The sequence below is a fragment of the Panthera uncia genome (genome assembly GCF_023721935.1).
Source record: "Panthera uncia isolate 11264 chromosome A3 unlocalized genomic scaffold, Puncia_PCG_1.0 HiC_scaffold_12, whole genome shotgun sequence".
NCBI lineage: Eukaryota > Metazoa > Chordata > Mammalia > Carnivora > Felidae > Panthera > Panthera uncia.
This window is the reverse complement of record NW_026057579.1, coordinates 37735467-37747184: the sequence shown is the minus strand read 5'-3', so window position 1 is coordinate 37747184 and position 11718 is coordinate 37735467. Positions and strand designations below refer to the sequence as shown.

At 54.9% G+C, this 11718-nt stretch overlaps 1 protein-coding gene across 1 annotated transcript; it reads right to left on the bottom strand.

The window, feature by feature from the left end:
* Positions 1-246: 246 nt before the first annotated feature.
* On the bottom strand, positions 247-7675 carry ADI1 (acireductone dioxygenase 1). Its single transcript, XM_049652612.1, has 4 exons — positions 7445-7675; positions 3430-3549; positions 2194-2373; positions 247-947 (listed from the first exon to the last, which is right to left on the bottom strand). Exons 1-4 carry the CDS (start codon positions 7562-7564, stop codon positions 828-830), a joined length of 540 nt encoding a protein of 179 aa, XP_049508569.1. The 5' UTR covers positions 7565-7675; the 3' UTR covers positions 247-827.
* Positions 7676-11718: the final 4043 nt, after the last annotated feature.

The window sequence follows — 11718 nt, the reverse complement described above, 5'->3', positions numbered from 1 at the left end:
CTGCCCATCAAAACAAGAGGTTGATTTGGGGTCTATTATTGTAACAAATTAGGCAAAATCGTATTTCAGAATCGTTGAGAAAAAAGATAATGTCCTAGTTTTCTTGTTAAAAAATAACAAACAAAAAACCTTGCTTGTAAAAGAGTTAACAGGAAAATCAACCTGGAAATCTCAGCGAACAAACACTAACACAGATGAAATCTAAATTCCTTATACGCGTGTATGAATGACCACGACCACAGAAAGTATCTGAACGGTGATTTTAATGACCGGTACGTTCCCGAATAAGGACTCCAAGCCCAGAGCACAGAATTAAGGCAGCTACTTTGTTTCCAACAAGAAAGTGCACAAGGAACCCCGAGTGTCCCCCGACCGCAGTCTCCACCCAGTTCTGGGAGAAAAGCGTCCTCTAGCTGGCCAGTCTGTCATCCACCGTGACACCCGCTTACGAGGCAGACCTGGCATCGACCGACATGTGCTTACTGTGCGGGCGCCAGGTGTGGCGGGGCGGCTCAGTACTCACATCTGGAAGGTGCTCTCGTTTGCGGTAAAATCGACCGTGCGCGCTGACACATGGCTGCCGGCCGCCAATCTCGAATTACGTAAAATGTGATTTGTCCACATTCCCAGAGCTGCTAACGTGTAAAAATCATTCGTATAAAAAGCTCCTCTCATTAAATGCCCTCGAATCAAATAACCTCGTGGAGGAAGGCTCTCGTGGCACCCGCTCTACAGCAGAAAAGCAAGGAGGAAGGACAGGTCTTCCGCTGGGCTCACGTTCAGGACATTCCCAAGGGCGAAGGGTGAGCGAGGCCCCCAGGGCGCCGCTACTCCTCCTGCGCCAAGAATTCCACGTACTGCCCCCGAACCTCGAAATGGTCGGCCGGCCGGTTGTACGCCGTCCACACCGGTTCTCCCACAAACAGCCGCATGGCTTTCACGTAGTTCTAGAAAACACACAAACACACCCAGCTGTCAAACCAGCCCTCAGGGTGACCTCCCTGGCTGCGTCTGCTCCTGCTCCTGCGTCTTAACCACGCGGCCACGTTTCTTCTCCGAAAGGAGGTGTGGGCCGCCGGGGCCCCGAGTTCGCGTGCCCAGGAAAGCACGGGGCGCGGAGGTCCAGCGCTGAGCCCACTCCTGCGACCCGCGCTGACCGCCTGCCTGCGCGCTCCCCTCGGCACCGCTCTCCTAACGTCAGGGCCCCGCGCCGCTCAACACCGGTGAGGACGGCGCGACGCCTTCCCTCAAATTACCAACGTACGTGCCGTTCAAGCCCGTTCTCGCTTCTAGGAATTTACCCTGGTGACAAAGTCACACCTGTGCAAGTGACGAGCGCGTAAGGTTATTCGTCCCAGCACGGTTCACCGTAGCAAACGGGGAGCGGTCAGCACGCCCAGCGGGAGGGATCGTCCTGACCGTGGAAGAAGACGGCGGGCGGGGGTCTGGGGCTCGTCGGAGGACGGAGCGGGGCGGCTGCACGGAAGGACCCGCCCCCCACCCAAGGCCAGGAAATGATCCGAGAGCGGACCCGGTGCGGGGGGAGGGAAACGCGGAACCTCGCGTAGGGGCCGCCGCGTCCTGTGCCGGGAGGACACAACACTCAGACTCGCCGGAGCGCACAGGGCTGGGCAGCGGGGGAGAAAGGAAGCCGTCCGCTTGACGCCCTTCCAGAATTCTGGGTTTACACCACATGCCTTTAGTTTCCGTTCAGAAACCATACTTACCTCTCGGGTTCGGCCCAAACCCCAACCAGAGAACGACCTCGCTTCCGTGCAGACGGCCGATCCTCACGCCGGGACTGGTATCGCACTACAGTTTCGCTATGAACGGAAACGCTCGGGAAAGCGACAGAGCAGCAGGGACCTAGAGACGCCCACCGAGCTGCACCCCTACACTCAACCACGTGCTCTCTCCTTAAAGGAGCGGGATCCCTTCCTGCTGACCTGCCTGGCCTCCCGGGGACCGCGGGTCGTGTGTGCACATGTGCCGCCACCGGCCAAGGACAAAGCCGGAGCTTCCTGACGGCCCGCAGATGGCGTGTGGCCCCCAGGCTCCCGCCGGCCTCTCCCGGGGGAGCCTGGGACCCCGGCTCACGAGCTCCGGAGCGGCAGAGGCGCCGCTGAGAGGGCAGTGCCGCGAGCTCCCGACATCCGTGCACGGACACCTGCGAATCCAACACAGCGATCCTACCTTTTCATCCAGCGTGAAGCGGTGATAGATCCCGGCGGGAAGGGTGATCATGTCTCCTTTCTCCATGAAGATGCGGATCCACTTGTCCTCTTTGTCCCTCACATCAAAGTAGCCGCTGCCGTCCAAGATGTAGCGGATCTCGTCGTCCAGGTGCAGGTGCTCCTTGTAGAATATCTTGATCTAGACAGGAAGGACACCGCCACGTCTCTCGGGGCCCGTCCCCAAGTCAGCACAGGTCCAGCCACCGACCCCGCCCTCAGAGACCAGGACTGGGGTAGACAGGGTCCCTTCATAAAAATAGAAATATTCTGGGGGCGCCTGGGGGCTCAGTCGGTTGAGCATGTGACTTCAGCTTAGGTCATGACCCTCAGGTCAGGGTTCGTGGGTTTGAGCCCCACGTCGGGCTCTGTGCTGACAGCATGGAGCCTGCTTCGGATTCTCTATCTCCATCTGTCTGCCCCTCCCCCACTCACATTCTTTCTCTCTCTCTCTCAAAATAAATAAACTTAAAAAAAAGGGGGGGGGCGCCTGGGTGGCTCAGTCGGTTATGCGGCCGACTTCGGCTCAGGTCATGATCTCCCAGTCCGTGAGTTCGAGCCCCACGTCGGGCTCTGTGCTGACAGCTCAGAGCCTGGAGCCTGCTTTGGATTCTGTGTCTCCCTTTCTCTGACCCTCCCCCATTCATGCTCTGTCTCTGTCTCAAAAATAAATAAACGTTAAAAAAAAAAAAAAATTTTTTTTTTAATTAAAAAAAAAAAAAAAAAAAAAAACTTTAAAAAAGAAAGCTCCAGGCCCAGAGGGCTTCACTGGTTAATCTGCCAAACATTTCAGGAAAAAATAAAACTGCTGTACACATACTGTTCTAAAAAACAGAAATGGAGGTAACACTTCTCAGTTTACTCTATGGACCGGCACTACTCTGATACAAAACTCAAATGAAGGCATTAAAAGGAAAAAAAGGGATGCCTGGGTGGGTCAATAAGTTAAGACTCTAACTCTTGGTTTCGGCTCAGGTCATGATCTCACGGTTTGTGAGTTCAAGCTCCACGTCAGGCTCTGTGCTGACAGCGCAGAGCCTGCTTGGGATCCTCTCTCCCCCTCTCTCTGCCCCTCCCCTGCTTTCTCTTTCTCAAAATAACTAAATAAACATTAAAAAAAAGCAAAAAAAAAAAAGAGCTTGTGTTTACTAGTAGTAAATAGAATGATTCCTCCTTACACAGTGTAGAACTCCATTACCTTTTCTTCATAATCTGGTAGTTTATCCTTGCATATGGTTATTATGTCCATCCAGGAATAGTTTCTCTCTTTTCGGATCTTTTCTAACTCTGGATCATTCTCGTATTTGTCGGCATCAAGCTATAAGAGTTTAAACGGCAACAAAAAAAGAGGTCACGTTAATGCAAGGAAACATGGATCTCTTTCTGGATCTCCAAAATGATCACATTCCAAATGTATCAGCGAGTCCTTTGTCAATCACAACCTAACCTTCCTTCCCCGCCCTCCCTGTTTCTCTTAAGGGCTTCCCCATCTTCTCTGTACCAGCTGAAGAGGCCGCGGTTGTGTTAAACTCCTGCTCCCTTCCCCCCAGCAGTCCTTCCTGCGGGTTCTACGTCACCGTTCCAGTCCCACAGCCAGGAGCCCGGGTAAAGTGGCCAAGCCTGTCCAAGGGCACCAACCATCCCCCCGCCCCCCATCCTATTCCTCCAGCGCCAGCCCTCTGCAGGTCTGGCTGATCTCTCTACAGCACGTCTCTGGTCTGGGCAGCACGTCCCTGGGCAGAAATGACTCCTGTTCTGAAGGGCTGCAAATATAACCCGGGTTCACCGCCCTGGGATGCGAGGCCTTCCATCATGAGGCCCTGGGTGTCTCTTCTTCTCTGTCCATATTCCCTGTTTATTTTTAAAGTTTATTTATTGAGAGAGAAAGAGAGAGAAGGCATGATATGGGGAGGGGCAAAGAGAGAGGAGAGTGAGAATCCCAAGCAGGATCTGCACTGTCAGCATGGAGCCGGGTGCGGGGCTCGAACTCACAAACTGCAAGATCACGACCTGAGCAGAAGTCGGTGCTTAACCGACTGAGCAACCCAGGCGCCCCTCATTCCCTGTTGTTGCTTAATCTACATCCCAAACCAACGAATAAGAGTATCTGCTTCTCCAAAAGACACCTGATGGTTCACATCCCCACATCCTTGCTCCTGATGGCTTCCTCCACCTAGAAAGTTCCTTCACCATTTTATCACAATCCTATTTACTCTTCAAGGCCCAATTCTGACAACACGTTGGTCATGAAGCCCTCCCCTAGGACTCTAGGCAGAATCAGTCTGCACTCCTGCTTCAAACCATTGGAAATGAATTTAGTATCCTTGGCCCTATACTGCGATAGAATGCACATTTCATCACAACTACTAAACAACAAACTCCAGAATACCTTTTTCTGGGAGAGAGAGAGAGAGAGAGAGAGAGAGGAAGAAAGGGCACAAGTGAGTGAAGGGCAGAGAGAGAGAGAGAATCCCAGGAGGGGGAGAAAGAGAGAGAGAGAAGTGGGGCTCACCCGAGCTCACCAGATGCGGAACTCCCAACTCACGAACCGTGACATCACGACCTGAGCCGAAATCAGATGCGTAACGGCTGAGCCGTCCAGGCGCCCCCAACTCCAGAGTATCTTCAAGTACTGGTCATCGATACATTAATTTCTGCACAGCTGACTCCCCAAGTTATCCCGTCCACCCCTGGACGTGCACAGCACCGATCTACTTCAAATGGCATGTGTCAGAGCTTTGTATCACTCTGCTGTGTCGCTGACAGCAGACAAGAAAAATGGTCCGTCGGTTCCCGATGATCAAGAATGGTTACTACGAAGACAGTACGTAAGAATACGCAGGACACGGGCACTGGGGGGCTCAGTCGGTTAGGCCCCGGCTCCTGATTTCGGCTCAGGTCATGATCTCACGGTTCACGGGTTCAGGCCCCACATCGGGCTCTGTGCTGATGGGCGTGTGGAGCCTGCTTGGGATTCTCTCTCTCCCTCTCAAAATAAATAAAATGAACTTTAAAAAAGAAAAGAATACACAAGACACAAAAACCACAGAGTAAACATAATTTTTACAGCCCTTTGACTTATCCACAGCAGAAGCAGAAGGCAGGAGGAACTGGGTTTGACCCATGGAATTACTAAAAGATGCCTTTTAAAATGTAGTATTTCAGGGGCACCTGGGCAGCTCAGTCGGTTGAGCGTCCGACTTCGGCTCAGGTCACGATCCTGCAATCTGAGTTCGAGCCCCGCATCAGGCTCTGCACTGACAGCTCAGAGCCAGGAGCCCGCTTCGGATTCTGTGTCTCCCTCTCTCTCTGCCCCTCCCCGCTCATGCTCTGTCTCTCTCTCTGTCAAAAATTAGTAAATATTAAAAAAAATTTTTTTTAAATAAAATGTCGTATTTTATCACTTGGATACTTTCACAAGTTGACCAATATCTCATTCTTGCTCTAAGCTGTAAAAAGCAGAATGAAACCCCCAAAGCACAGTAACTTGACCTTTCTGATTGTTTACATTGCAGATAATTGATTTTACGATAAAACAAAATTTCCCTGACAGACACTGTATACCACTTGATTGTTTCAAAAATGGTACCTTCCAGTAGGTTAAGTGTTTTAGCCTTAGCCTGGGAAAAGACAAATACTCCGTAAACATTAACACAGGCACAAAAGCAAACCGTTTAGTAGAGAGGAAGCCCTTTTGATGGCGAGAAGGCCAGCCTGCTTCTACACTGGCTCGTGTGACCTTGTTTAGCAGGGAGGGGGAGGCCGGCAGGGGGCGCTCCGACGCCCCGCGCTCCCCGTCAAGGGCAGACCCACCAGGAGAAGCCTCGCCTGGCAGGTGGCTGCTACTTCACTACACCTGCAGGTTTCCTCCCACCCCAGCAACAGCCCCGCGGAGCCACCGCTCCAGCTCCCAGTTTACTCCAGAGTGGCTTTTGTTTACAACAGCATTCCCAACTCCTCCTCCACCTTTTTAATAAAAGACTGTTCCTCTCATTTATTAGGGGACTTGACCACGGTTTTGCTGTGGTTTGCTTAGGTTGGACTACAATTCTCTATTCCCAAATAAACCCATTTTCACTGCTAAAATAACGGGGCAGTTCTGTTTTGAAAGTCAACACTACTAGGGGCGCCTGGCTGGCTCAGTCCTTAGAACATGCGACTCCTGATCTCCGGGTTGTGAGTCTGAGCCCCCATGTCTGGTGTAGAGATTACTTAAACAGTTAAAGAAAATAAAGAAAAGAAAAAAAAGAAAGAGAGAAGGAAGGAAGGAAGGAAGGAAGGAAAAGAAGGAAGAAAAGAAAGGAAGAAAGAAGAGAGAGAGAGAGAGAGAGAGAGAGAAAGAAAAAAAGAAAAGAACAAACGAACGTTAACACTGCCAACCAGAGATACCAAGAAGACCTGCTTCTCCTTTATCTAAGAGAGACCAGATGAGGTCTAAAGTGCTGTTAGGCTGGAACATTCTACGAGTCTGTCCCCCGGGGGTAAAGCGTCGCTACAAAACAAATCAGACTTTATTCCATTCTGGTCCCAGATGGAGCACGCGCGCGGGAGCGGACGTCACAGCAGACTCCGACAGCCGGGCCCCTGCAGCCCGCGGTGGGGGAGGGGGGGAGAGCGGTCCTGCCGAGACCCCCAGACCCCGCACCCCAGCGTGCACCTCGCCAGGAGGGCACACCTGCCGCCGGCGCACCGCACAAGGACCCTGGGTGGCCCAAGGTCTCCTTCCCCGCTCTCGCCCGCTGCAGTCCGCTAACGCCGCGAACCCACCCTCCGCGTCAGACCACAGACCCCAAGCCCCGGCCCCGACACCTCGCGGGGAACCCGACTCCCCCCACAGCCCCTCTGCGAGCAAGCGCAGCACGCCCACGCCGCGCAGCACCCAGCGGGGACGCCGAGCATGCGCAGGACGCCCAGGCCCCAGAGGCGCACAAGCGCTGAGCGCCCCGCACGCCGCCGCTCGGCCGGATCGTGAGCATGCGCACCGCTCCCGGGGCGCCTAGACTCCAGCCCCGCTACCCAGCGCGCGTTGCGTGCCCGGGCGCCGCCGACCGCCCGACCCCTGACCCCCCGTAGGAGCATGCGCAGCTCTTCCCCCGGCCCTGTCCTGGCCGCGGTCCCCACTCGCCGAAGCTTCGGGTGTGCGGGGAGCGCGGGGGACCGGGGTGGGGGGCGGGGGTAGGAACACCGCCCCCGCCCGCCCCCGCGCCGCGTACCTTCCAGTAAAAAACCCCGAGCCGGCGCAGCTGCTCCAGGCCGACCGGGCTGCAGGGGTCGCCGCGGTGGGGCAGCCTCGGGTCGTCGGCCGACTCGTCCATGTACCAGGCCTGCACCATGGCCGGGCCGGGGACGCGGCGGAGGAAGAACGGGAGCGCCGCGCGGGGAAGGCCCTTGCCCCGGGAAGGCCGGGCGGGGCGGGGCCGGCGCGCCCGTCGGAGGGGGCGGGGCGTGGGGGAGAGAAGGGGGACTGCGGGGAGCGGGGCGGGCGGGGAGGGGGTGCACCGGGGGGGCGGGGCTGGTGACCAGGAGGAAGAGCCTGCCCCAGGGCCAAGGGTCAACTTGCTGCCGCTCAGCGGGGACCGCGTGGGTGAGACAGACGGAATTCGCACCGAGTCTGGCCTCGTCCTAGGTAAACGGGGCGTCCCGAGTCTTCCCTACTGCCCTGCTCTCCGGGTGCACGGGGCGCAGGTAAAATTCAGCGTCCTCCAGCCCTCTGCAAGTGGCGCCGGGTGCGACGATCTCTGGACAGCCAGAAGAATCTTGTGAAACAAACAGTATTTTACAGGAAGGAAACTAAATGCCATCCAAAAAAAAGTGGTTTTATCACAACCCACGCAGCTGATGTGGGACCCAGCGCGGCTCGAGGTCAGGTCAAGTCACCACGCAGGACAGGTGTCACTCAGGAGACTGTGCCTTCTCCAACCCCTCCCCCCTTCTTTGTAACAGCAACAGGTCTACAGTACGACCCTGTGTTGTTTTTTTTTTTTTTTTTAATTTTTTTTTTCAACATTTTTTATTTATTTATTTTTGGGACAGAGAGAGACCGAGCATGAACGGGGGAGGGGCAGAGAGAGAGGGAGACACAGAATCAGAAACAGGCTCCAGGCTCCGAGCCGTCAGCCCAGAGCCTGACGCGGGGCTCGAACTCACGGACCGCGAGATCGTGACCTGGCTGAAGTCGGACGCTTAACCGACTGCGCCACCCAGGCGCCCCTCGACCCTGTGTTTTTAAGCCGCCCATCCCCCTTCCCAGGGTTAGGACTTACGTCCTAGGAGAAATAAACAAGCTTCCCTTTACCAGTCTTTGAATTGATAATCCGTTTAGCAGATTAGAAAAGAAAAGAAAGGTTCATTTCTTTCAAAGCAATGAACCAGAAAAGATGGGATTATCTCAGCCATTCACCACGGTCTCTAGCAGGGAATCAAGTAACTGGGAAAGGTATGGGATTTAAACCAGACTGCGCTCTAGTCCACTCTAGAACTTCCCCAAGTTGTACACAAGGCACACATTTACTTCGTGTCCGTTCTGCTGCTGCAGTGACTGCCCAGACTGTACCACGTCCTGGTGGAGAGCCCGCCTCTCCAGCTCGACCAGCGACAGCTCGTCCTCCAGGATTCCACCTTGGACATCACTGCCGGTTTTGTTCTGCGCTTCGTGACAAAGCTGTGGAACGTGGTGGTTGACGGTGGTCTCACCCCATGCCCTCCCCTTGCCCACCCTGTAGAGCTGCAGAGCTCGCCAGTCCCTGCCGACCCCCTCCACCAGCCCCCCTGTTGCCAGGTCCAGTCCGTGCTTCTGTTCTCGTCAGTCAGTTCGTCACAGTTGCCTACTCCCTTCCGGAGACATTTCTTGTCATTTCCCTTCCGCTCCCTCCTGGTTCTCCGTGGCGTGGCCACAATGTGGTGGGGTGCCCAGGGCTCTCCGTGTGCTGTCCTCTATCCGCACACGCTGTAGGTGTGCTCGTGTGGTGCAGTACACATCGATGACTGACCCCCACCATCTGTCTCCAGCCAGGACCTCTTCTGAGACCAGGCTCCATGTCTAACTTGGCATCACCACACGCATGGTCGGTGTCTAGACCTAACTCAGCCGAAACGGAGTCGAGCGCCTGCACACCCAGCCGTGTCCCCCCAGCCTTTCCTGACCCAGCGAACAGCAGCGCCAGCCACCCAGTGCCTTAATCCAAGCGTCTAGGGATTTTGTGTTTCCTCTCCCCTCCCCTCAGCATCCAGCCAAGTCTAGCAGCAAATCCTGTCGCTTTGACCTCCAAAGCACACCACACATCCACTCACTTACCCCATCCCGGGTCCTTCTGCCCTCTTTTCTTGCCTTAGACTTACTTGAAATGGACTTACTGAAATTGACCCCCTGCTTCCATTTCTGCGGCTCCACACTTCCGTGCAGAGCGTGTATTAAAAAACACAAACGGGATTGTGTCACCTGTCTGCTTGGCCCTCCTTTCCCAACCGCCCGGCTGCCGACCACCTCTCCAGCCTCTGCCTCCCGCCTGTTCTCTGCCCTCCACACACGCGGGTCTCTCAGTGTCTGAGTCTGACGTCCTCCCTACCTCGGGGCCTTTGCCAGTGCGTTTTCCCTCCCTCCATCCTGCAGACACCGTTCTCCCCTGCGCGCTTCCCTTCTCCGCTTAGGACCCCTCCCTGGAGAGGCCTTCTGACCGCACCCCGCACGGCTGGGAGGTCTCCCTGTTTCACAGGCTCCTGGTGCTTGTCTGTAATGATGTATTTGGCTAATGTCAGCCTCCACCTTAGGACTGCCGGCCCCATGTTTTTGGTATTTGCTGAATGAATACATTTGTGTTGCCAGTGACAACTTGTGTCTTGGGGTCAGGGTGTGTCTTCCAGAGACCAGTGCCTGGTATGTCACAGGCGACAAAAAGAAGTCTGCTGAATGAAAACGGAAAGGACGTGATGAGAAGCACTCCAGAGTTTCCACAACATCACTACAACTGCCCTCCTAAGTCAAATCAAATCTCCTTCCCTAGAAAATAATGCTGTGCGCTGGGTAATCTTCTGTGGGCTTCCCACACGTGGTCTCACCTGCCCTCACGTTTCTTTAATGTTTGTTTATTTTTGAAAGAGGGTGTCAGCAGGGGAGGGGCAGAGAGAGGTAGAGACAGAGGATCCAAAGCAGGCTCTGCGCTGTCAGCACAGAGCCCAATGTAGGGCTCGAACCCATGAACTGTGAGATCGCTACTTGAGCTGAAGTCCGACGCTTAACCGACTGAGCCACCCAGGCCCCCCTTACTACCCACGCTTTAACGACAACTGAGGCAAGCAGGGCTCATAACTGGCTCAAGGTCACATGGCCAGGAAGGAGCAAGGCTGGGATCTGAGCTCCCCGCAAAGCGTGCGGTGGTTGGGGGGAATGACTGCTTCCTGGAACTAAGCGCCTGCAGGGTCGCCCCCACCCCACCCCACCCCACCCCCCACCCCCGCCACCATAGGGCAGCACAGCACAGTCGTGTATCACCGTTCGTTGGCCTCCACGTTAAGCAGGAGCCTCGTTTATTTATTTTTCGCTATTGGGGAGGAGAGAGGGAGCTGTTTTATGTCTGTATAAACAACCATACTGTGGAAAAGCAGGACAAGCAGCCGCGGAACCTGGCACTTGCTGGCAGAGCGGGTCCGAGCAGGCAGAAGCAGACACGAACAGCACGCATCGAATCGCTTTCCTGTGACCAGTGCTGCCCTCCGGGAATCCTCCTTAGAAGGGAAGAAGTCTCTTGAAATTGAACTGCTTCTTCCAGCAGAATAGCCAGCAACAGCCAAAAAATACATTATGCAACCGGAGTTTATCACCCCGAAGTGGGCAGCTCGGGAAGGATCTGTAGATGCTTTGAAAGACAGATGGTCGCCCTCCCTGCGGCCCGGCCCGCACGCCCGCCACCCATCCACGGGTGTGCGCCCGTGCCAGCGACGTGCTTCCTCTGCGAGGGTCTTTCGGGCTTCGTGGGCCAAGAGGCAAAATCAAGCAGAGGAGATGGGTCCTTCAGTAGCAACCGTTTTGAAATGTGAAAAACAGGCGCCTGGGTGGCTCAGCTGGTTAAGCGTCTGACTTTTGATTTCAGCTCAGGCCGCAATCTCACGGTTTGTGGGTTCGCGCCCTGCGTCGGGCTCCGTGCTGACAGCGGGGAGCCTGCTTGGGATTCTCTGTCTCCCCCTCTCTGTACCCCTCCCCCCTGTTCTCTCTCTCAAAATAAACTTTTAAAAAAATGTAAAAGCCATTCTTAGCTCACAGAACATACAAAAACAGGCATCAGGCTGGAATCTGCTGACCCCACTGTATCCCAATAATAATATTAAAATTTTATTTCCCTGGCCTGTGGGGAGCACTTTGTCAGAGTCTCAGACTTCACGCTACTAACAAGCCAAGGAGGGAGCTTGCCATAAGCTTGTGCATGTGGGCGGAAGACCCGAGTCTCCTGGGTCAGAGGCAAGGCCCAGCGCCCGACTCAACGGCAGTGGCTGG